This window comes from Apteryx mantelli, chromosome 18, assembly GCF_036417845.1.
Source record: "Apteryx mantelli isolate bAptMan1 chromosome 18, bAptMan1.hap1, whole genome shotgun sequence".
In the NCBI taxonomy this organism is placed as follows: Eukaryota; Metazoa; Chordata; class Aves; order Apterygiformes; family Apterygidae; genus Apteryx; species Apteryx mantelli.
The window spans coordinates 1,812,969-1,834,463 of NC_089995.1; the positions used below are offsets into that span (position 1 = coordinate 1,812,969).

The 21,495-nt window shown below is 54.1% G+C and overlaps 1 protein-coding gene across 1 annotated transcript in view; it reads right to left on the reverse strand.

The window, feature by feature from the left end:
- Positions 1 to 21,495, reverse strand: part of CHD6 (chromodomain helicase DNA binding protein 6) — a 92,138-nt gene that overhangs the window by 45,390 nt on the left and 25,253 nt on the right. The window contains exons 3-8 of the mRNA XM_067307933.1: positions 13,260 to 13,768; positions 7,383 to 7,530; positions 6,278 to 6,427; positions 2,491 to 2,556; positions 1,937 to 1,995; positions 1,453 to 1,570 (exon numbers count right to left, since the gene is read on the reverse strand). Coding sequence (XP_067164034.1) covers positions 1,453 to 1,570; positions 1,937 to 1,995; positions 2,491 to 2,556; positions 6,278 to 6,427; positions 7,383 to 7,530; positions 13,260 to 13,768 — 1,050 coding nt within the window. The remainder of the gene's footprint in view (positions 1 to 1,452; positions 1,571 to 1,936; positions 1,996 to 2,490; positions 2,557 to 6,277; positions 6,428 to 7,382; positions 7,531 to 13,259; positions 13,769 to 21,495) is intronic.

The following is a 21,495-nucleotide window of genomic DNA, read 5'->3' on the forward strand; positions in this document are numbered from 1 at the left end:
CGGTGGGCATGAGAAAACAGCTGTGGGATATCTGTCCCCAGGATGCTGCTGAGTTCAGCACATGAAGTGCCCCCAGGAGCAGGTAGGTGACATCTGCCTCTGAGAGGGGAGGATGCAGGAGCCCTGCAGAAGGCAAACTCCTTGCTTTAGAGTGGCCACCGGCTCCATGCTGTCCTTGCTGGGAGGGAGGAATGTGTGCCCCAGTCCACGTGACCTCGAGGTACAAAGCCTGAGCTGTGTGCTCCAGCTTATATTCAGCATCCAGAGCTGTGACTGCCACAGTGCAGAGCCACACACAGCACCTCCTGGGTTCTCCCAGCTGTCCCCAATGAACCCCTAGTCCTCTACCAAGGATAACACCTTGCTCTCTTTCCCTGTGTCTCTCTCTCCCCTCCCACTTCCAGCTCAGCAGTCACGAGCAGCACCAGCAGCAACCATTCACAAGGCAAGGACTCATCCTCACGCTGGAGCAGGGACCCAGGAAGGCCTGTAGAGGAGTGAGGTTTACACTAGCAGTGAATCTTTGGACAGACACATGTCCAGGGCTAGAGAATGAGAGGAAATGGGTTTCTCCAAGCCCCAGCTAGTCACGTGAAACAGCAGTTGCTTCTTGCTGAATTGTTAATGATACAGTGCATTCGAACACATGCTTTTTCTTTGCATCCTGGGAAAGACCCCAAACAGATTCAGGAGTGAGAAATCTGAACCCCTCCAGGCTTTGCATCCACATCCATGGAGCAATCTGCATAGCCTACTGGCCTGATTTACACTTGTAAGGGGCAATTCAAGGAGATCCAACAACTACCTCCAGAGCAGCAAGATAAATTACAGAACACCCTTCAAGATTAATCTGCTTATAGAGCAGAGCAGGCAGAAGCTCCCACAAACCCAAGTACTTACAGTTCCCCCTCTCCTGCAGCATCCCTGCTCCACCATGAGGAGGCACACTCCCCCGATAAACACAGAAGGCACCTCCAGCACTGCACACTGCCCTCCCTCCCACCAAGGCTAGGATTCATGGTCTGCCCTAGCAGTCCAGGGCAAGCAGCGCCCAGCAAGTGACATTTGTCACCCTGACCATGCCTCCTCCGGTGACACCACAGGTGTTCAGGGCACTGTCACAGCTCCTTGGCTCCAACAGCCCCACCTGCTCACCTGGACATCGCCACAGTGGGGTTGGCGTAGCTGCGGCGTCAGCGGGAGGGCACGGGCAGGGCTCTGGCCAGCACTGAGGGTTCGCTGGGCTATGGGAGAGCTCAGGCAGGGCAGATGCAGCTACACTTGGAGCCCTGACTGCCCAGCCCCGATCAGGGATTTTGGCTGTGGAGCTGGTCTCACCTGGGCAGGGAGAGATGCCAGAGGCAGCACTTGGCTCTCGGCCTGCTCAGCCACTGCACCAGGCCCAGCTGTGCCAGAGGAAGAGAATGGCAACCTGCTGCACTCAGCTCTCACCTCTGTAAAAATATGCTTCATCTGAGCTTGCTTGTTCCGGAAGCGCTTTATCTTCTGAGAGATCCTGGGGTCCTTCTCCAGCTCCTCCAGAGTTGCCCACTTACAGTGAAGGTAGGAGCTGCAGAAGAAAAATCAATAAAACCTGATAGAGGCCTTTGGGCAAAGTTCCCATCTGCCATACAGACAAGCAGGGAGCTCCCAGCAACCCAGAGAGCATCCAGCTCACGACTCATCATGCGAAGCCCCAAATTGGAGAAAGCAATGGCCTGGGTCCAGGCCTCGACTCAGCACTGCAGCTGCAGTGACTTTGTTGCTTCCCACAAACCAGCAGAGGGCCTGGCTTGGGAGGATGGGAGCAGTGAGGCAAGGAAGCTGGGGCTGCAACTGGGGATGGGATGGAGGCAAAAACGGGCTGAGCAAGAGGTCTGCCCCTCACTCCTGCGTACACACCACTGCTGGGCAAAGAGCACAACACCGCACGTACAAGTTCCTGTACTTGACGTAGAACTCCTCCATCTCATACGCTAGGCCTCCAGGGTGAGCCTGAAACCAAGGGAAAGACAGTTAGTGACAGCCAGAGCCCATGTAAAAAAGAGGAGGCATCTCCTGCAGCCTGAGCCCGGACAGGCCTCCTCCGGCCTGACCACAGGCTCCAGGCAGGCTGAGCCCCAAGGACAGCGAGGAGTGCACGGCATTCAGCGTGACTTCTGCCCTGGAGGCTCAGTGGCCTTGGGGAACATGGTCTGAGACCACACTTGAGCATAAGGGACTCAAACATCTCCTGGGGACCAGACCAGCCCCTACTCCTCCCCAGGGGCTTTCTGGTGCCCAGGCCAGGACAGACACCATGTGGATCCCCAACCAGAAAGGTGACACTCTGGGCACCCCCCACTTAGCACCCTGCAAAGAGCTGGTGGAGGGAATGGCACAACAGTGCTAAGTGCTGCTATGCTCCATGTCCCAACTGCGCCAGGCAGCCAGGACCCGTCCCTCCTCTGCCTGGGGACCTTCACTCCCACCAACATCTTTGTCACTTACCTCCTTCTGCACCATTCTGGAGGCAAGGATCTTCTCAATGATATTGGCATCATCCTCGGGAGGCTCCTGGGGACACCGGGAGGAAAGCAGAGCATTGTTTTCCCAACTTGTTGTATGATTTGGCCTCTGGCACCCTCCCAGTGCAGAGCTGGCTGTTTCTTCCTCTCCCAACCAACCAGCTGGGCAGGCAATGCCAGTACAGCAGGACCCTGGGAGAGCTGGGGTTGGGGAACCCTTTCTGGGTGCTAGCGCCTAGGTGCTGCCAGCCCAGCTACACTCACCCATGACAGACCCTTCTAGCCTGGTGCCACTCCAGCCAGGGCCACACAATTCGGCAGCCAGCAGCTGGGACAGAGGAGGGGGGTCCTTACTCTGAGGTTGCAGCTGACACCCTCTAACAAATCACCTGGCAGAAAACCAACCCTGCTTCTGCTGGGTGAATTGAATCACTCAGAGAAAGACTAACATGGACCAGAGAGGGAGAGCTGGGACAGGGGCAGGCCACAGTAGGAGCCTTCATTTCCATGCTCAGCTGGTGGCTAGCAGGGACCTGGCACAACTCACTTTCTGTCCCCTTGAGCCACAGGGTGTTTCACAGGAGAGCCCTGCACGCTCAGGATAGTGAGACCCAACTGACCCATCCATGGAGTGGCAATGCCCAGGCCAGCAGGAACATGTGGGTCTTGGTAACCTGAGGACAGGGGGATGGATAGCAGCAGGACCCCAGCCCCACCACTATCCATCCAGCTCCTCCCAGGCAGGCTCAAAGTGCTGGCCTCCTTCTCTTTGCACGTGCTCTCTTGAAGAGAGGCGAGGCAGCTCCGCACCCCCTCACAACTCTCCATGCCAAGTCACTTGGTTTTGGGCCCGCCATGAGGAATTCACCCCACAAGGCCACAGAGACCTTCCATTGTCCACCCACGGGTGCCCACCCCACACATCCTCGCTCTGAGCACACAAGCTTTGTTGAGGTGGTCCTGATGCTGGCCAGCTTCCAGCCTGAAGACCCAAGGCATGGAGCAAGCGGGGAGTCCAAGGGGCACTCGTCTCTCCCAGACATGCTCTGCAGCAGGATCAGCATTACTGACAGCTGAGCTGAGGGACAAGGGAGCTGAGCTTGTGCCTGTCTGTGCTGTGGCAGGAGAGGCAGGAAAAGATTAAGGAGAGAGGAGAGACAGCAAAAATGTCTGGAGCTTTTTTGAGCATTAGAAACAGCAGTTCTGTCCAGGCTGGGAGATGGTACAGCAGCAGGAGAAAAAGCAAAGTGCAGAGCAGAAAGGAGAAGGACTGTGTTCATCTCCTTCAGATGTGGACAGAGCCTGGCACCGGGTAGAGCAGCCCTGGAATGTTCCTTCTTGGACTAGGAAGGCTCCTCCAAGAGAGACATGGGGCAGGTTGGGGAGGGGGCAGCCAGCCAGGGCACCCTGTCCCCGCAGGGCATGTAGAAGGGCTCCCTCCCATACCACTCACCCAACAGGGTCCGGGACAGACAAGGCCATGCCAGGGCCTGCAGTGCCCTCCTCCACGTCTCAGCCCTCAGCTGATCCTCTGCCTCTGCACTAACCCACTGTGGCGGGTGCTGTGGAGGACACTGGGCCCACACATACATGCAGCGCCCAGCACTGCAACACAGTGAGAAGAGGAAAGAGCAGACACATCTGGGTACCTAAGCTGCAGTCCTGTGGCCCACAGGGGAATTTCTGCCCTTTCTGCCCTATGCCAGGGTAACATGGGTGCAGGAAGCATACAGAGATGCTCTGGCTGCAGCTGGTCATGCAGCGCCCATTTCCCCAGACCCTTCCACCCACTCCAGAGTTCCTGCGCTCCAGTTCGACACATATCACTTGCACAGTTGCACCAGGGAGACTGGCCACGTAGGGTTTGTGTGAACACAGACACAGACACAGCACTGCCATCAGAGCAGCCTCCAGAGCCTGGTGGTTGGGGAGCTCCCACACTGACCTGCAGGCAAGCTGGCATACAGAGGTCTGTGGCGTATTGTTTGCAGCCTGAGGGCCACCAGAGGAGCTGCCCCAGAGAGCTGCCAAGAAATGTGTCCAGGGTCCAGGAAGGAAAACTGCAAGTTCAGGCCAAGGGAAGAGCAGCCCTGAGGTCTCCACAGGACAGTGAGAGGCAGGTAGAGAAGAGACACTGCAGGCCCAGCACTCCCATCTTGCACTACTGGCGTAACATGTCCCAGTGTCACTCAGTTCTGTGCACGGCAGCAAAGGCACTGAGCTCCAGTGCCACAGGGTTGATCCCAACCCTGGGAGCAGCCACGGTCAGGCTCTGCGCCGAGCCTGCTGGCAGGAGCCCAGAGCAGTCCCTCAGCACAGAGCCTTGCTGCCTTCAGATACCAGCCTTAAGAATTCATTTGGAACAGGACAAATTGAGGTGGAAGTCCAAGACTAAGAGCAGAGGACAGCAGGTCGGCAGCACGGAGACATGCCAAAGGCAACTCATTCCCACCTGCTGTTTTGAAAATCTCACTTGAAAATCTCACTCCCAGGAGCCCAGCTGGGGACATGGCCCCAAGCAGCAGCTGAAGAAGCCTCAGCAGTGAGAAAAGGGCAGCATGTCCCATGGGGTACACAGCAGCCCCTCCGGGCAAGGCAGGGAGCATAAGGCCAGGTCACACTTACTGGCTCAGCAACAGGGCTGACTAATATGCATGCCAAAGCCTTGTGAAGAGGTGACTAGAGACGGACACAAGAACACTATAAAAACAATCAGTGACCATTATTAATATCTGGCAGCTTTGTTAGTGACCAGAGATAGGGAGAAAGCTGCAGGTGTCTGACACGCAGACCAACAGAAGCCAGGGATGAAACAGCAAGAAGAGGAGGCAGCGCAGTGGGGCCCAAGGTGTGGTGACTCCAGCTGGTCCCTGTTATGCTGCCCGGCGGATCAGGTTGGTTGGCAGGAATCAGGCTGGGTATCTCTACACTCTGAGGGACTGATGAAAATCAGCGATGTGGGCAGAAAATGATGACCTGGCACCTACAAAGCCCACAGCTGGCACAGTTAAGATACCAAGCTAACCTCACAGGCAAGAACTACAGGGACAGGAGTCCAAGGTGGGCATGGGCAGTGGGTCAGTCATGCATTTAGGGACAGCTCTGGCTGCACAACATGTCCCAGAGCCCCTAGCAGGAGCAGAAAGGTTAGACCAACAGCAAGCACAGCTGATGGGAGGGACAGAACTATGAAGTAGCAGCACCACCAACTTTGCTAAGTGACAGGGCAGAAGACTTGCACGACCAGCCAGCAGAGCAGCAGGTGCACAACACTGAGGAGGAGGAGGAACTGCTGAAAGGCAGAACATGGAGAAAACAAAGAATCTGGGGCATGGAAAGATGTGAATATTCTCAAAGGATAGGCCAGGACAGGGGAGACAAGGCTACGGCTAGTACGCGACAAGGAGCTCAAGGACCAGGGTTACCTACACCAACTCATTTACATGGGGGCCAAGTGGGCCTTTCTAGTCTAGAGCAGCCAGGAGGCCAAGGGCCAAGTTTTTCCCTTTTCTGCATGGCCTCAGAATGGGCTGCACTTCTGGAGCCCCTCTCAGCTGCAGAAAGCACTGCGTGCCTCTTGCCTATCCCTCTGTGCACTCACACTCCCTGCAAAGTCACCCTGCACCCTCCCAGACAAGTGCACTCCCATCCCATCCTAGTGCTGGGATCCCCTGCCCTCCTCCACATCCTCAAACCTTAGTACTGACACCTTTGAGGCACCCTGAGGGAGGCAGGAGGCCCCCTCCTTCCAGTCCCATGTCTGGCCCTACCTCTGCCTGCCATGCCAGAGTGGAGGCGGAGAGCGCAGAGGTTCGACCAGCTCCCAGCACAGCTATTGTTTCGCCATCATCATCTACCACCTTGAAATCCAGGTCCTCGTTGTACTTCCTCCTCTTCACCTGGCGTCCTGAGCGGCGTTTCTGTGTGCCAGACAAGAAAGGCAGTCACTGGGGAGACAGGCAGCCCAAGTACCTCCCCCCTTGCCTGACATGGAGAACAGGCACAGATGGAGAAAAAGCCTCAGGACTGATCTCCATACCACCCCCTGTGCCAGTGGGACAGAGGTGGCATGAAGAACAGGCAGCCATCTGGATGCAAGCCCCTGCACAGCTGAACATCTACAGCAGCTTCCATCATTGCTTTGCCAAGGCCTCCATCAGCATCTTGGAGCAGAGCACTTGCCCTTGCCTGGTCTGCATGCCCCCGCAGCCCTTGCACCCCCACATACACCCAGGGGAGTGTGGGGAGCGCACTGATTGATGTTTCAGGCAGGGCCCAGTTTTAGTGCTCAGGGATCTTGGGAGCTCTGAGGCCGACAGGCAGCAATGGGGGCAGGAATTGATGCCAGGCAAAGCTCCTCCAGACAGGGTTGCAGAGCAATACACAGAGCATTATAGGGGCCCCTGGGAGAAATCTGGGCCCTGCTCACAGTACACGAGCATACAAAAAAGCTGTCCTGCTCCACGCAAGTGGAGCCTGCCCAGCACTGCAGTTCTGCTGTCTCCAAGCCCAAGAGCAGAGGAGCCCTGCAGAGACGTGCACAGCCCCCCTGCCCCGCGGGGCCAGCCAGCCCTCCCTGCACTGTCCCGCGCTGAAGGCACAGCCAGAAGCCATGGTGGAGGAGGGAATTCAAGGCCGAGGAATGTGCAGTGCTCCCTCTTCTCGCACACAGGGCAGCAGTCTGCACTGAACCTAGTACCACCAATGGAAATAACCCCGTGGCTCCCCTCTGGGGATGGAGTCTACAGTCCACACTGCTGAAAGCACTGAGTGCTGCGCCCCTGGGACTCAGCTGTTCTGCACACTCAGATCTATCTGGGTGCCTGGATTTCTCCGACCAGCAGCCAGCCCAGCCAGCCTGCAGCTTGGATGTACCTGGCTGTCAGCCGACTCAGCAGACTCCTCCGGGCTCTGCACAGACGGGCTCAGGAGATCTTGATCCAACTCCAAACTCTCCACTGGGATCTCATTTTTCCTCTTCCCTTTCTTCTTCTTCTCCACAGGCGTGGGCCCCTGCTCCTTGCTGCCAGGACAGACTGACAGTTAAAACCTGCTCCAGGGATCCTGGAGTTCAGCTCTATGGGGCACAGCCAGGAAGCACCCACACAGGGCTCTCCTCTGGACTTGTCTTTCCACCATGTCACCGGAGGCAGCAGGAGGCTCCCGGGGTCTCCCCCAGCACTGAGGAGTGCTCGTTCCAGCACAGACCAGCTGGTGATGGAGGGAGTCTTCACTTTCTCCTTAATCACCATTGAGCTTCCCCATCTGATTCCAGTACACTGGGAAAGAAAGGTCCAACTGCCCCTGCCTGGCATGGGGCAGCAAGGGACTGGGGGCTTCCTCTAGCCAGCCAGGGGAATGGCCCCACAGGGGCCAGGAAAATGAGTTCAGTCCATCACACTGACCCTCGCAGCTCCTAGGGCAGGGAGAGCCAGGGCAGGGTGGTCTGGGGCAGGAGGAGCAGGAAGCTTTGGGATACAGCAGCTCAGGTGGAATGAGGAGCCCGGGAGACCCAGAACAGCCTCTCCCCTCCAGGCTGGGGTGACCCACGCAGTGACTGCTTCCTCAGACTATGAAGGCCAGAGCCTGAGCCTAAGCACAACAGCCTCTGCACAAGCTGGGAGGCGCAAGAGGGGACCTACGTTCAGCCTGGGTACAAGGACCATTTCCCCACCACCAAGCCCTGTTTACAGCTCCTGCGAAATCTCCACCAACCGACCCCAGAAAGTCAGGGTAATGAGTGGCCTGCTCCAAGCACAGCAGTCACACACAACCTGCCCTGACGAAGGTCAGAAATATTCAGCAGGCTCAACAAGCAATTCAAGTCCTGGCACCTCAAAGAAAAACGTTCTACCCCTGCCTGAGAAGCACCAGTCATCCTTGCTCTGGTGGCACTGCTGGCCACCTTGCTTGTATGTGCCACAGAGCCTTGCCAGACCTCCAGGAAAGACTTTAGGGCAGCATCCAGGTAGAAGCTGCTCCAGCACGTGGTTGTCTTCCCTGTGCCGCACCAGCCAGCCCCCTTCCAAGACAGCAGCAGCGCAGACCTTGGCCTGTGCCTCAAGACAGAAGGGGTCAAGCCCTGTGATTTCCACCAACATGGGAAGGATGTAAGTCCCAGATTCCCCCAGACCACAGGTCCCCATCTGTGAAATGGGATCAACACGGGAAGTCACCATGGCTTCCCAAGGGCACACTGGGAGGCTGCAGCACAGCAGGCAATTGCCCTCAGTGCTCAAGCCACAGGCCAAGCTATTGCCAGGGAGAGAATTTAGGCCCTTCTCCTGGTGAATCCCAACACCTTCCTGCAAACACAAAATGCATGAAGACACAGCCCGGCTCCCACAGATATTCCCACCAGAGAGCTCAGCAGCCCAAGAGCCTCCAGCCCCCAAAAGCCAGCCCCCCTGACAAGTGCTCCTGGGGTCAGGGCTTCCCAGACACCCCTAGAGACACCCAGCACCCAGCCAGCACACCCCAGCCAGGGCCACAACCTGTTTGCATCAGGGAATGTGTCCCGGAAGCACCAGGGTAAGCACTCCCAACATGCACATCTGTCCTTACCCTCTGCAATGAACACTGTTAAGAGAAAGATTTCAAAGAGCTGGTGTCTCTCCCTGGGCTGAGAGCAACGTGCCAGGAAAAGGGGAGCTGGCCTTGCTCGTTCACAGTCAGCCCCGCAGTTGGTCCCCTCCAGATCCAAGACTTGTACAGCTGCAGAGGAACGGTTGGTTTCAAAACCATGTCTAGGTCTTACCCCCCTTTCATGAGAAAATCACTACTTGTATGGAACTGGCAAAAACCAAACAGTTAAAAATCTGCAGTTCAGGCCAAAAATGACCTGGCCGTGCACCCACAATTCAATTAGAAGCCCTGGAAATGCACTGCTAGCATTGCTTCCACTGGAGCAATAACTCCCAAGATATTGATTTGTAAGTCACAATTAACAACTGCTTCATTCATGAACCAGTAGTTGGCTATGATTAGAAATAATTTAGAAGAAATTATGCCACTATTATCTGCCACTTAGAGAACTCCCAGCAATCATTTCATTTGCACAGAGCGCCTACCCTGTCTGCTGCTCGCCTGGCGCAGGCCCCTCTCCCTTCCCTCACTGCCATGGGAGCCCCCAGCCCCACTTCTCCTGCTGCTCTCACCCCGGCTGGGGAGTACATATATGCTGCCAGGGCTGGGGGGGCACAGGGAGGGCACAGTCCTCACAGGCTGTCTTCCCCTCTGAGCCTCCACCTTGACACCCAAGGATGTCCCCACCCAGCAGCCATTCCTCCCTTGGATGGATTTGCTGGTTGCTAACCCCAATGCCGATATAATAAGCCATGAAGGGGCTCTGAAAGGGGTTGTGGAAAGGGAAAACTGCAAGGAGGACCCAAGGACCGAACTCTCCAAATGGCAGTGGTGAACACAGGTCCTCCTAGAAAGCGTAGATGAGCCGGAGGAAGGACCACTACAGGCTCAGGCTCAACTGGGAAAAAATATGGAGAAAGCACAGAACTTCTTGGCACTCCCAAACTCCTGCAAGCAGTCTCTTTTGGCTGGATGATGTGTTATTGAGTTATTTTACTATTTTTTTTTCTTTTGTGTGGAGTGGTCTCTTCACCAAGGCTCCTCATGATGTCCCCAAGAATTCACCTGGCCTCAGCACAGCAAGCAGATCCCCCTTCAGCCCCTCTCCTCATACCTCCAGACCTTGCTGTGCCTTTTGCATTAGGGACCATGGCCTCCAGTTTTGCAACTGAAGTTAGCCCACCGCAATCCCCCAGCTTACAGAACCGGTTTGACCTGCCTATCATCTATCCGTGACAGGCCACACTATCACAGGCTGTGTTTAGTCCTGGGAAGGCAATGACAACAAACAAGAGACCTGCCAGTGTGGCAACAAGCTCCTGAACAAGAGTTTTGAGAGTCTCCAAGAGCCCAAACCGCCAAAGGTCTGCTCCTCCCCAGGTTCTCCCCACTTTGGTCTGGGCCCGAAGTCTCACAGTAAGGGTAGTCAGGCCTGTGTCAGCCAGGCACGTCCTCACAGCAGGGCCACAGGAGCTGCTGCGAGAGGGATGTGCCCAGGGCTCTTCTGCAGCTGCTCCCACAGGCCAACAGCATGGCTGCGCATCCGATGGAGCCGGGTGCCTCATGACCGCCTGGACCCTATTTCAGGGCCTGATTCTGGGAGTGAGGGTCGATTGCTGCCCTTGTGCCTAACCACTGGGCTGGACAGCTTACATGGCAGCTTCTTACAGGAGTAATGGAGACAGCATTAGGAAATCCTGCTAGCTCCATCCCTCACCCCTGGCAGAGGTGTAAACAAGCTGCCTTCATAACCTCAAGTTCAGCCTGCTACCAGGGCAGGTCTGCGCGCTGGGCACGAGGCCAAGCTGGGGGGCTCTGGGAGAGCAACTCACTTGCCTGTCCCACAGGATGGGATGACCACACAGCCTGCCTTGCCCACAGGGCTCAAGGATCAGGCAATAAACCTGCTTTTGGAGAACAGAAAGGAGTAAGAGCAGGATCTGCCCTCACAGAGCCCTGGCACAGCCACACGTAGTGCTGAGACCTAGCCTGCAGTTTGTCTTCCCAGGAACAGCAGGATCCTTCCCGGTGCCCAGTGCTGTCTTTATATGGGCCTCACTCTTCCCTTCCTTGCCTGCAGCTCCTCTCCTTCTCACTCCACCTCCAGCCCGTGCAAACACGGCAGCCAAAATCCCCTGTCTTGCCGGCCTCCCGATAGTCCCTCCCACGTCATGCCCAGGCCGGAGCCCTGCACAGCCCCGTGCGTTCCCCTCCGCTCCAGCCCTGCTCCCTGACAGCAGCCTCCCTTCTCTCTGCTCACAGTCCTCTCCAGCCCTCCTCAGCGCCTTGAGGAGCCCTTCCCTCACTCTCCTGGCACTGCGGGCTTGATCTGTCCATCCACATCTGCTCTGGCTCACAGGCCCATGGAGCGAGGGCTGCACTTCCCTTGTGTGTGAAATGCCAAGCTCAAAGAATATCAGAAGTGACAGTGTCACGCAGCTCGCCTGTGGGCTTCCCGCCTCTGCAGCCACAGCAGCTCCCACCTGCCCCACCAAGGACAAGGCGACCAGTTCTCATCCTGCTGAGCTGCCTCCGCCAACCTGGCATCGGGGTTTTGCTGCCTGTCATCTTTTCACCACCAGCCCACACCAAAGGGCACTAACGGGACTTGGGTGGAAACAACCTCCTATCCTGTGAAATTGCTCAGGATTCAGTGTCCTAGTTCCCTGGAGACCGTTTGAATCTGTTGATGACAAACCCAAGCTGACAACAGGCTGGTGCTGAGGGCTGCTCCTTGGACACAGCTGCCCAGATGCAGGCGCTACAGGCTCGGCTTCTCCAGGATCGGGCGGTCAGCGAGCTTTGCACAAAGCAGAGCTCCAGCAGAGACTGAGCAAAGGAGACTGACCCCACTCTGGGCAGGGCACTGCCTGGGGTCGGAAAGATCCAGGCATAGGTCTTTTCTCTGAACAAGTGTCCTGTGGGTAGCCATGGCAGGAGGGAGGTGGTCAGAGGGATCTAGCAGAGATCTCAGCAAGGCACTAAGAAGCTCTTTCTGGCAACATTTCCAGGGAAGTTTCCTCAAGGAATTCTAACAAATTGGTGTTTTCCAACAAAGAAAAGTTATTTGAAAAATTCCCAGCTGGCTCCTGTATTAATCTCATTTACTGTAGAAATATGTGTGCATTCTATGGATTATTTACAACACGTGAGGAGGATCCAACTCCAGTCAACAGGCTTGCTTTGTACAGAACTCTCCAAAAACATTTATTCTTGCCAATCCAAGACAGTAAATCAAATGATGCTGGTACTGCAGACACCTGCTCTGTTATCTGCACATATTCCCAATTAAAAAGCTTTCCTAAGAAATCAGCCCGTTAATTAAAAGGATGGGAAATTACTGGAGGCAGTGGTGCTCTGTTATGCATTACAAAAGAGTCCTCAGGCCTTCGAAGAACTGCAGCCCTTTTATGAGTCTAACGTAGCTGGAGGGAGAGACTCCTGCTTCCCCAGAGCCTGGGGGAGCGCGCAAGGGAGCAGAACGCCTGGTTCTCTTCCTCCATGATCACTGCCGGCCTTGGCCGCAGACACAGCATCGCAGCCTGCAAGGAAGGGACAGGTCCTACAGCCCATGAGAGGAACAGCAGAAACTAAGTGCTCCACCATCCTCCCACAACAGACCATCTGATGGAAGATTCTCCTACCAGGCTGTCGGCCTCTGGGGCTGCCTGAAGTGTGCAGGGACCCTGCCCTCACTTGCACAGAAAGTCCCAATGTCAGGTTAGAGTCACACATATCCTCTGTCTAGGCCACAGAATAGGCATGACAGGCCCTTCAGCATACAGCATGTTGCTATCCTTGTGAGATACCTCACAAAAGGCCCTCTGCTCCCCAGGACACTCAGCACAAAGGTCAGGCCAAGGAGTGGCCAAGACTCTTCCATTCTCTCCAGGACAGGGCACCACTGGCTCGGGGTCTCATAGGGTCTCATCCCAGAACAGCACCTGCTTGTCCTGTCTCTGCATGGCCAGAGAGTTCATGCCAGCCTTCACACCTGCATGTCCAGCCTTCAGCATGAAGCGCCCAGACACCCTGCACATGCTGCTCCCTGTGCTCTAACGTGGCGGCCTGGGAGTGTCTCTCTACAGCCACAGCATGGCTGAAGCTCCTATGAGCCCAATACCCCATCCACACCATGCAAAGGGACAAGGTCACACCATCACCCACCTGCTTTTCTTGGGTCTTGCTCTGGGGGCAGGCTCAGAGCCGCTCTTCTTGTCTTTAGGCTCCTTGGGGGTTTTGGGTTCCCGGGGTTTCCGGGGCTTCTTGGCCACCTCCTTCTGCTTGGGCTCCTTCGGCTTCTTGGGCTCCTTGGCCTTTTTAGGCTCTTTTGGTTCTTTAGGCTCTCTCCTCCTCTTTGGTTTTACCTCCTTCTCCACAGATGCTTTTTCTCCCCCTTCCTGTTCTCCCAGCTCCTTTTTCTTCCGTTTCTTCTTCACCCCTGTGCCCCCACCCCCACTGTCCTGCATCCCGTTCTGGGCTGCTGTCCGCTTCTGGGGAGCCCCGTCAGGCTCCTCTTCCAGGCACCGGCACTGACTGCCCACATCCGTGGCCGTCACCTGATGGGGCACCTCATCCTCCTTCTCATTGCTGGCAAAGGGGTCCTGTGCCTTGCACTCCCAGGCATCCGAGGCATCCGACATTGGGGAGCGGCTCAGCACTTTTAAGCTCGGCGGCTGCAGAGAGAACAGAAAGGCAGCATGTGAGGCAAATGCCACATATAGAAATAGCAGGCGTTTGCAAGGAAGCTGCTGGCCTACAGCCCCAGCAAGGCCGTAAATGTCTGGGTACTGTGCTCTGCAAGGTTTCTATCCCTGGATATACAGGGTCTATCATTAAGGCTTAACCACCACATGCAGAGCCTCACACAGCTCAAATGCCAGCGCTCCTTCTCCCTGCCTGATTACAGAATCACAGAATGGTTGAGGTTGGAAGGGACCTCGGGAGATCATCTAGTCCAAACCCTCTGCTCAAGCATGGTCACCTACAGCATCTTGCACAGGATCGTGTCCAGATGGCTTTTGAATATTTCCAGGACGGAGATTCTACAACTTCTCCGGGCAACCGGTTCCAGTGCTCTGTCACCCTCACAGTAAAAAAGCTTTCCCTTAGATTCAGACGGAACTTCCTGTGTTTCAGTTTGTGCCCATTGCCTCTCATCCTGTCACTGGGCACCACTGGAAAGAGTCTGGCCGCCTCTTCCTAACACCTTCCTTCAGATATTTATACACATTGCTAAGATCCCCTCTGAGTCTTCTCTTTTCCAGGCTGAACAGGTCCAGCTCTCTCAGCCTTTCCTCATATGACAGATTCTCCAGTCTCCTAATCATCTTAGTAGCCCTTTGCTAGACTCGCTCCAGTTAGCTCCATGTCTCTCAAATAAGAAGTTGATGGAGGCTGGCAATGGGCAATTACCCAGCAGGGAAGGTTAGAATGAGGCCTTCTGGTTCCTCACACTACCAGCCCCATACAGGTCGAGGGAGGAGGCTGTTGGCACCTCTTTCACCCCCAAGAACAGCCTTGGCTTTGATCTCGCACTCCAGCACCTTCCTCTGCTGAGGCCCAGAGCCACTGAGTGGCCCACATGCCCAGGCCACCTTCTGCCTGTTGCCCAGAGTCAGGGATTGTCCCAGCAGGGCAGGGAGGGAGGGAATTAAACCTGCCTTGCAGCTTCCTGCTTGAAGAGGGCAAGAAGAAGCAGGTCCCATAAAGGCCTGGGGCAAGGCAGGAGGCAGTCCTGCTTGGAGCAGAGCTCAGGGCAGAAATGCAGGGCACCTTTCCCTGGGAGCTGCTCTGGTGCCTTGGACTCTCTCCAGCCCAGGACAGCAGATCTGCTCTTCCTGATCCTGCTCTTTGTTCACTTCCTGCAAATTTTCCAGCACTAAAAACTGAAAGGAATTCTGCTGCCTCCCCCACATGCTCCGCCGCAGGAGGCCCAAACAGAAAACAGCACTAAACACCCAGCTCTACTAAAGAGGCAGAAGGAGCGCCTGCGATAAGGAGCCCAGGCTTGTCAGCAGCGACCGCCAGCTTCTCGTGAGGAGCCTGGGACAGCGAGGCTGGCAAGGCTCCCGCAGACACTGGGGCCGCGAAGCAGACCAATGCTCCCCTGAGCAAGGGAGCAGCACATGGCGTTTCGTAACTGGGACAGGATATGGAACCAGAAACATCCCTCAAAACAGCTGCCGGAAACAGAGAGAGCAAGGGCTGTGCAAAGGGCCAGGCAGAAACACGGCTGTTTACTGTAAGGATGGAGAAAGCAATATGCTGAGCTCTGCTTCAACTGCTCTACCCGTTAGTTCCCATCCCCAGAGCCTGCTGGTGCAGGGAACACCTCTCCCTGCCTACGCTTTCAGCCAGGCCATTGCCTCTTTGCAAGCTGGTCACTGGAAAGATGGGGGTTTGGTGGCTGTCACATCAAACACGGTGTGGAGCTGAGCCCCTGCCAGGCCTGCCCCACCACGCAGGGTCTTCTCCTCTGGAGAAAAGGCTACTCCAGAGAGTGCAGCGGACCCTCTGCCTCCTAGGAGAGAAACTAGGGATCCCTGTTCCTCAGAGCTGCCAGGCTAACGCTCTTGCCAGCAGGTCCAAAACTAGCTGGTGAAAACTAACATGAGTTTCATGGGTAACAGCTTTTCATCGTTCACAAAACATCTAAGTGCCCCATTTTCCCCCAAAGGCTGATCCCTCCAAATATCAGAGAAGCTGTTTCTTTGAAGTGCACAGCCCAACCCAACCATGCCACTGTTCCTGCAAGCACAGCTGGTGAGAGCCCTGGGGGTCACTGTGTTACAGCGGGGCAGTGGCAATGCTCCCGCTGGCATGCTGCATCCAGTCTCCGCACAGGGTGCCCTGTGCCAGGAGCCATGAGAGCTATTTCCCTTCACTAGTCACTTCCCTGATGCTAAGGTTGTGACATGTCCCAAAGCAGCCTTTGACAGCCAGGAACAATGCTCTGACCTCATGGAGTCCCAACACCATTCAGTTCTTTAGATATTCCAGAGCAGCATGAGAGTATGTAAATATTTACATCCTAAGGCCTGAGAGCTGGAGTCCATTCATGGTGGTCCAAGTGAAGGGTACTCTGTACACTCTGATTTGTAATTCAGATAAGAGGGAAGCAGTACATGAAAGAGAATGCAAGAGGGAAAAGATTCCAGAAGTTCCTAGAGCCACCCGCGAGCTGGGCTCCCTGCACGTGTGGCATCGTTTGGTGGGCTGTACCACAGCATTTCTGTCCATATGCAGCACTCTCCAGCACACTGCCTTGGCCCCCACTGCCAGTTTGCTCAAGTGACTCGGGACAGATCAGTGAAGTCATCCTAACACATGGACAAACAGTCAAAACATACTTGAGCAATTATGAGGAACCTACTTTATGCAGGCAGAAAAACAGCACTACAGATGTTGCCTCCGAGCTAACAGGCTGAGTAACAGGATCAGCCCCAGCTCCAGTCTTTTTATTCCTCAGATCTTGCAAGCTGCCCGAGTTAGGGATCAGTTGGAACAATTTACTGGATTAGCTACAAAGCTTACAGACCCCCAAGAGGCTGGATCTCCTTTTGCTTCTGCGCTGAATAGAAGCCAAATGCAGATACCAGACGTAAAGCAAATCTTCAGCATCCTAGCACAGTAGGAAGGTGATCTACTCTTTCCCAGCCATGGCTTGTAGCCCTGAGTCTCAGAAGGGGCTGCCTGCTTGCAGACAGACCACCCAAACAGCAATGGATCTGGATGCAGCAAATTTGGTGCTGTCCAGCAGCAGATGTCATCTGCCCTTCCAGAAAGGGGTTCCTCTGCTCACCCACAGCAGAAGACCAGGAGCTGTGCTGAGCATCTGGAGTAGCTCAGTCTGACAGTCGGTGGGCTGGGGGAGCTGAGCCATGACTGCCAGGCGTGGAAATGTGGGTCTCTCTTGTTGCACACATCAGATCTTCCCAGAAAATAAACACTTCTTGCTGCCTGCCTGAACAGTTTGAGACTTGCACCAGTTGTACACACAGCTGTTGGCTGCAGGGCTTCTTCCACGCTGGCTGCATTGCCCAAGCACTGACCATTGAGCAGAAGCCATGGAGAAGAGGGCACCCACTCCAGGCCAGGGAGAACCCAAACACAACCTAGGACAGCAAATGCCCTAACTCCCCCAGGGCCCAGCAGACAGGAGCACTGTAGGCAAAGCTGGAAAGGACACTGCTGCTGTGGTCATGTCCAGCCATGCCAATGCCATATCTGGACAGGACAGGGAATGGGGCCCTGATCCCAACCTCAGCTGAGTCAAGAAGTCTGTGAACCTCAGGGGCCAGGTGTCCGCGTGGAGCAGCAACCAAGCAAACACGTAAGCGCTGGCACACCCGCTGCCCGGCACAAGCCTCGGGCCATACCATATGAGGCAGGTTGAAAAGGAAGCTGTCAGGAGAGCAGGCCTCAAACTGTGATCTACTTTGTGGGGTTTGAATCGTGCTTGCGTTGTGGTTCTCAGGCAAATCTGAAAGGGCATTTCCATGACTGCTTCTAAAGACATCCCAGCCTGCCAGAAAGGGGTGCTGCAGTAGAAAGCTCGGTGCTTTACAGAAACAAACACAAGCTGCCAGATGGTTTGTGAAGAGGTAGGCAAAACAGGGGATCTCTCTCCTCCTGCATCACCTCTTAGCTGCCAACAGCCCCTCCAGCCTCTGGGCAACCCCACTGTGGAGGGAGAGCGCACATGTATGTGTCCGCCCCCAGCAGGCACGCAGATCCAGCAATACCAGGGGAAGCATTAACTTTACCATGGGACACCCTGTGGGCACCTGGATGTCAAAGCCTGCCTCGATGGGTCTGCGAAGCCTAGTTTTGGTACCAAGCAACAGCACTTGCTTCCAACAGGAATAGCCAGAAGCTTCTGGCACAGGCCCTGCTACAGAAGTGTCGTCAAACATCACGTCGGACCGAGCAGCTTGTGGCCACAGGAAAAGCCTGGGAATGCCGTGCTTCCAGGTGGCTTCAAAGCATGCTTGCAGCTTGCCTGCCATCGCTTGGCCACAGCCCAGCTAGTCCTCTGTGCAGCCGGCTCTAAAGCATCAACCGCTGTCCCAGCACAGGAGGGAACAACCATCTCCACTTCCACACGATGAGGAGTTGAATGTGCAATATGAAGGAGAACAGAGCACCCGATGGAGCTGTGCTGCTGCAGCAGCCTCCAGCCTTTGGCAGGGAGGCCCAGGATACACGTCTCCATGAGCAATCAGGCTGCTCACTGCTTTGCTGGGGCTACTGGCCACAATGCCTGTCTTGCAGCAACAGCCAGGAATGCAACACAACCATATTCAGATTCCCTTCACAGGGGCAGAAATATATTCATCTTCAGGAGCCTGAACCAGGCAAATGGCAGCCCCAGGATGTTTGTCACAGAAGCCAGGTAGTGCTAGCTATTACTGGGGAAGCCACAGCTCTGTTGTGGGCAAACCAAGCTTGGCCTAGTTAATGGATCTGCCCTGGATCAGTGGCGGGCCCATCTAGGCCAGTGCTCTGACTCCAGGGTGGCCAGGCACAGGACATGCAGAGTGCTTTGCCTTCCGTTCTGCTCAGGCAAACTGTGGCTTTGCAGTCCAAGAGGCAGGATTGAATCTGGACCACTGTGGCTCATAGCTAGGTGAAACCACTTGTAACCCTAGGCTCCACAGCACCTGGTAGCACTGAGCAGCACGCATTGATTAGGTGTGGAAAAAAAAGCACTTACGCTATTTAATCCTGCTGCCCTTCTGAGTGTCTTTGAGTTCTCAAGGTGTGAGAGTACAAAGAACAATTTCCAGGTTACCCTCTCGGTCTTGTCCACAGTTTTACCATTCTCTGTCGCTCAAGCTCTTTGCCCAGCTAAGCACAGGTGGCAAGTCATCCTCTCCTTAAATGCAGGCTGTTTCATCTCTCAGATCATCTGTCTTATCCTTCTCTGTACCTCTTCTAATTCAATCAGTTTTGAGGTAGCAAGGGGAATGCGCAAGGTATCAAAGACGTGGTGTACCATGTAGCAGCAGGAGGGTTTCTGCTTTCTTCCCTCTCCCTTTCCTAATCACTGAATACATTTCTGAGACAACCCCCAGGGCAGATGCTTTCCAAACTCTTTTTCCAGTGTTTTATAGTCTGTTCCAGGAGTAGGGACACCCCCAGTGAAAGTACAAGTAGGGCTGGTTCCCACACATGCATTACTTGGTGTATCTTACAATTTTTCTTCAACTTTTTAGACTCATTTTTCATTTCAGCATTTCAGATAATCTCAACCAGTAGGCACTTTCTGCCTGCCTTCCTAGATGACTTATGAGCACACCTAACAGCACCAACACCTGCAGGAACCAGCAGGTAACCTTCCCCTGCCCTGCACTGTGAAAGCTGATAAATTTTTTCCTGTGCTTTGGTTCCTATTTTTTAAGCAGTCATTAATTCACAAAAAGACCTCTTACCAGAAGACTACTTATCTTCTTCAAAAGCATTTGGTGAAAAACTTTCTCAACAGTTGCTTGCAAGTCTCTGTGAACTGTATCAGCCCCGACCAGTCTTACCCACATGATCCGACTATCTTAAAACCCCACAGCAGATTATGAGGCATGACTTTGCTTTACAAAAGCCACACTGACTGTTCACCATTGTAATCTTTTCATTGTTAAATATACTAATGCAAGTGTTTATTATAACTCCTAACAATTTATCCAATACACAAGGAAACCTACTGGCCTTTAATTTCCCAGAAGACCCAATACCCTTTTTGAAGCTTTGCATCGCATTTGCTACATCTTCACTCCCACAGCCATGGACCTGATGGGTGATAACACTATCAGCAATTCCCAACATCACATCAGGCTCCTTTACAATTCTGGAGCAAATACCACCTAATCCTGGTGACTTGTGTTACCCTGCTCCAAAATACCTTTACCAAACCCTTTAATTTAAGAGCAAGCCTCAGACGCTTCTGCGATAAAGGATGGCTCAGGGTTAGGACTGTTCCTGTCTGCATGACAAGAGTTTTTCTGCCAGCGCCCCATTTCCACAAGCACTCACTAGACACCTCAATTGCTTATTTACCCTATAACTCCTCTTACAGTTTTTTAGTCTTGAGATATTTGAAAATGAATTTATTATTGGATCTCATGCCTTTAGCAAGTGGTACCTAAAAATCATTTTAGTCCTTTTTAGTTACTTTGAAATTCCCAGAGTGTGTTCTTTCTCTTACTGTAACTTTTAAAATTAAAGTCAATCAAGAAAATACATCTTTTTACATTGAACAGCCTCTTTTACATGTCTTGTACATTTCTTTTTACATGCCTGATTAATCACACAAGCTTTTTTGTTTCTGGTTTATTTTGGGGAAAGAGGGAGAAGAACTCCAGGTTCTGGTGAGTGATACACATTTCCCCTGAACATCTGATACAATATCCAAGCAGTCTCTATAATCCCTGTACACTTTTTAGGCCTAGAGCTGTTCCTTTGAATTGTCTCTCAACTGACATTTTCTTGGTGAGGACTGTAATGATTTTATGTTTTTGGAATACATTTTTATGTAACAATTGTACATTTTTTTATTCCCAGAGAAATCTTCTATAAGTTATATTTCACACAGGAAAGCAAGTCCCTCAGCAGCAGCTGGAGCCGAGTCTTGTCCCACGTGTCTAACTACTGTCAAAGAGAAGGTCAGGAAAAAAAAAATGTTTAAAATCTCCCCAGAGAACCATAAAGGCTAACAGAGAACACTTATAATTGCACGACCCCATTAGAGGGCAAAGTCAAGGTTATGGTGGGCCTTAATGGTGCATTTCCTTAATTTAATAAAATTGTTCTATTTTATTTGCAGTTCCAATTTGCCTTAACTTCCCCATTTTCATCTGGGAGTTAGGAGAAAACAACACCTGGAGATGGAAGGCAAAGCAGCTGCTCCTGCCCCGGATCCTTGAAGGATCCCTCCCCTCTCCCAAACCGCTGACTCAGCAAGGACAGCCAGACACGCACAGAGATGAGAAGCAGCAAACTGGGCCCAGTAGGCTCCTGTAGCACCACCAGACCCTCTCCTCAACCCCTCCAGCAAAGGATTGACTTGGGTTGGCAGAAACCTACGGGCACACTTTAGAAACTCCACTCTGCCTGTGGGCAGGGGGCTTTGGAGCGGGGTCGTTCAGCAGAGCTCACCGGATGCCTGTCCGGGGCACGCAGGACTCCCTGCGGCCTGCGCCAGGCCTGAAAGGGGGAAGCCACTGCTCCCCCCCTCTCCCTTGCCCTGCCAGACACAGGCAGCTTCAGGGATAACAGGGGAGGAGGAGGGGAATACGAACTGTGGAGGGATGGCAAGTAGGGGAAGAAGGAGGGAACGACAGACTGCAACTGGAGACAGGGAGAAAGGGCGGTTGGACAGGGCACCGGGATGACACTAAGACCTTAC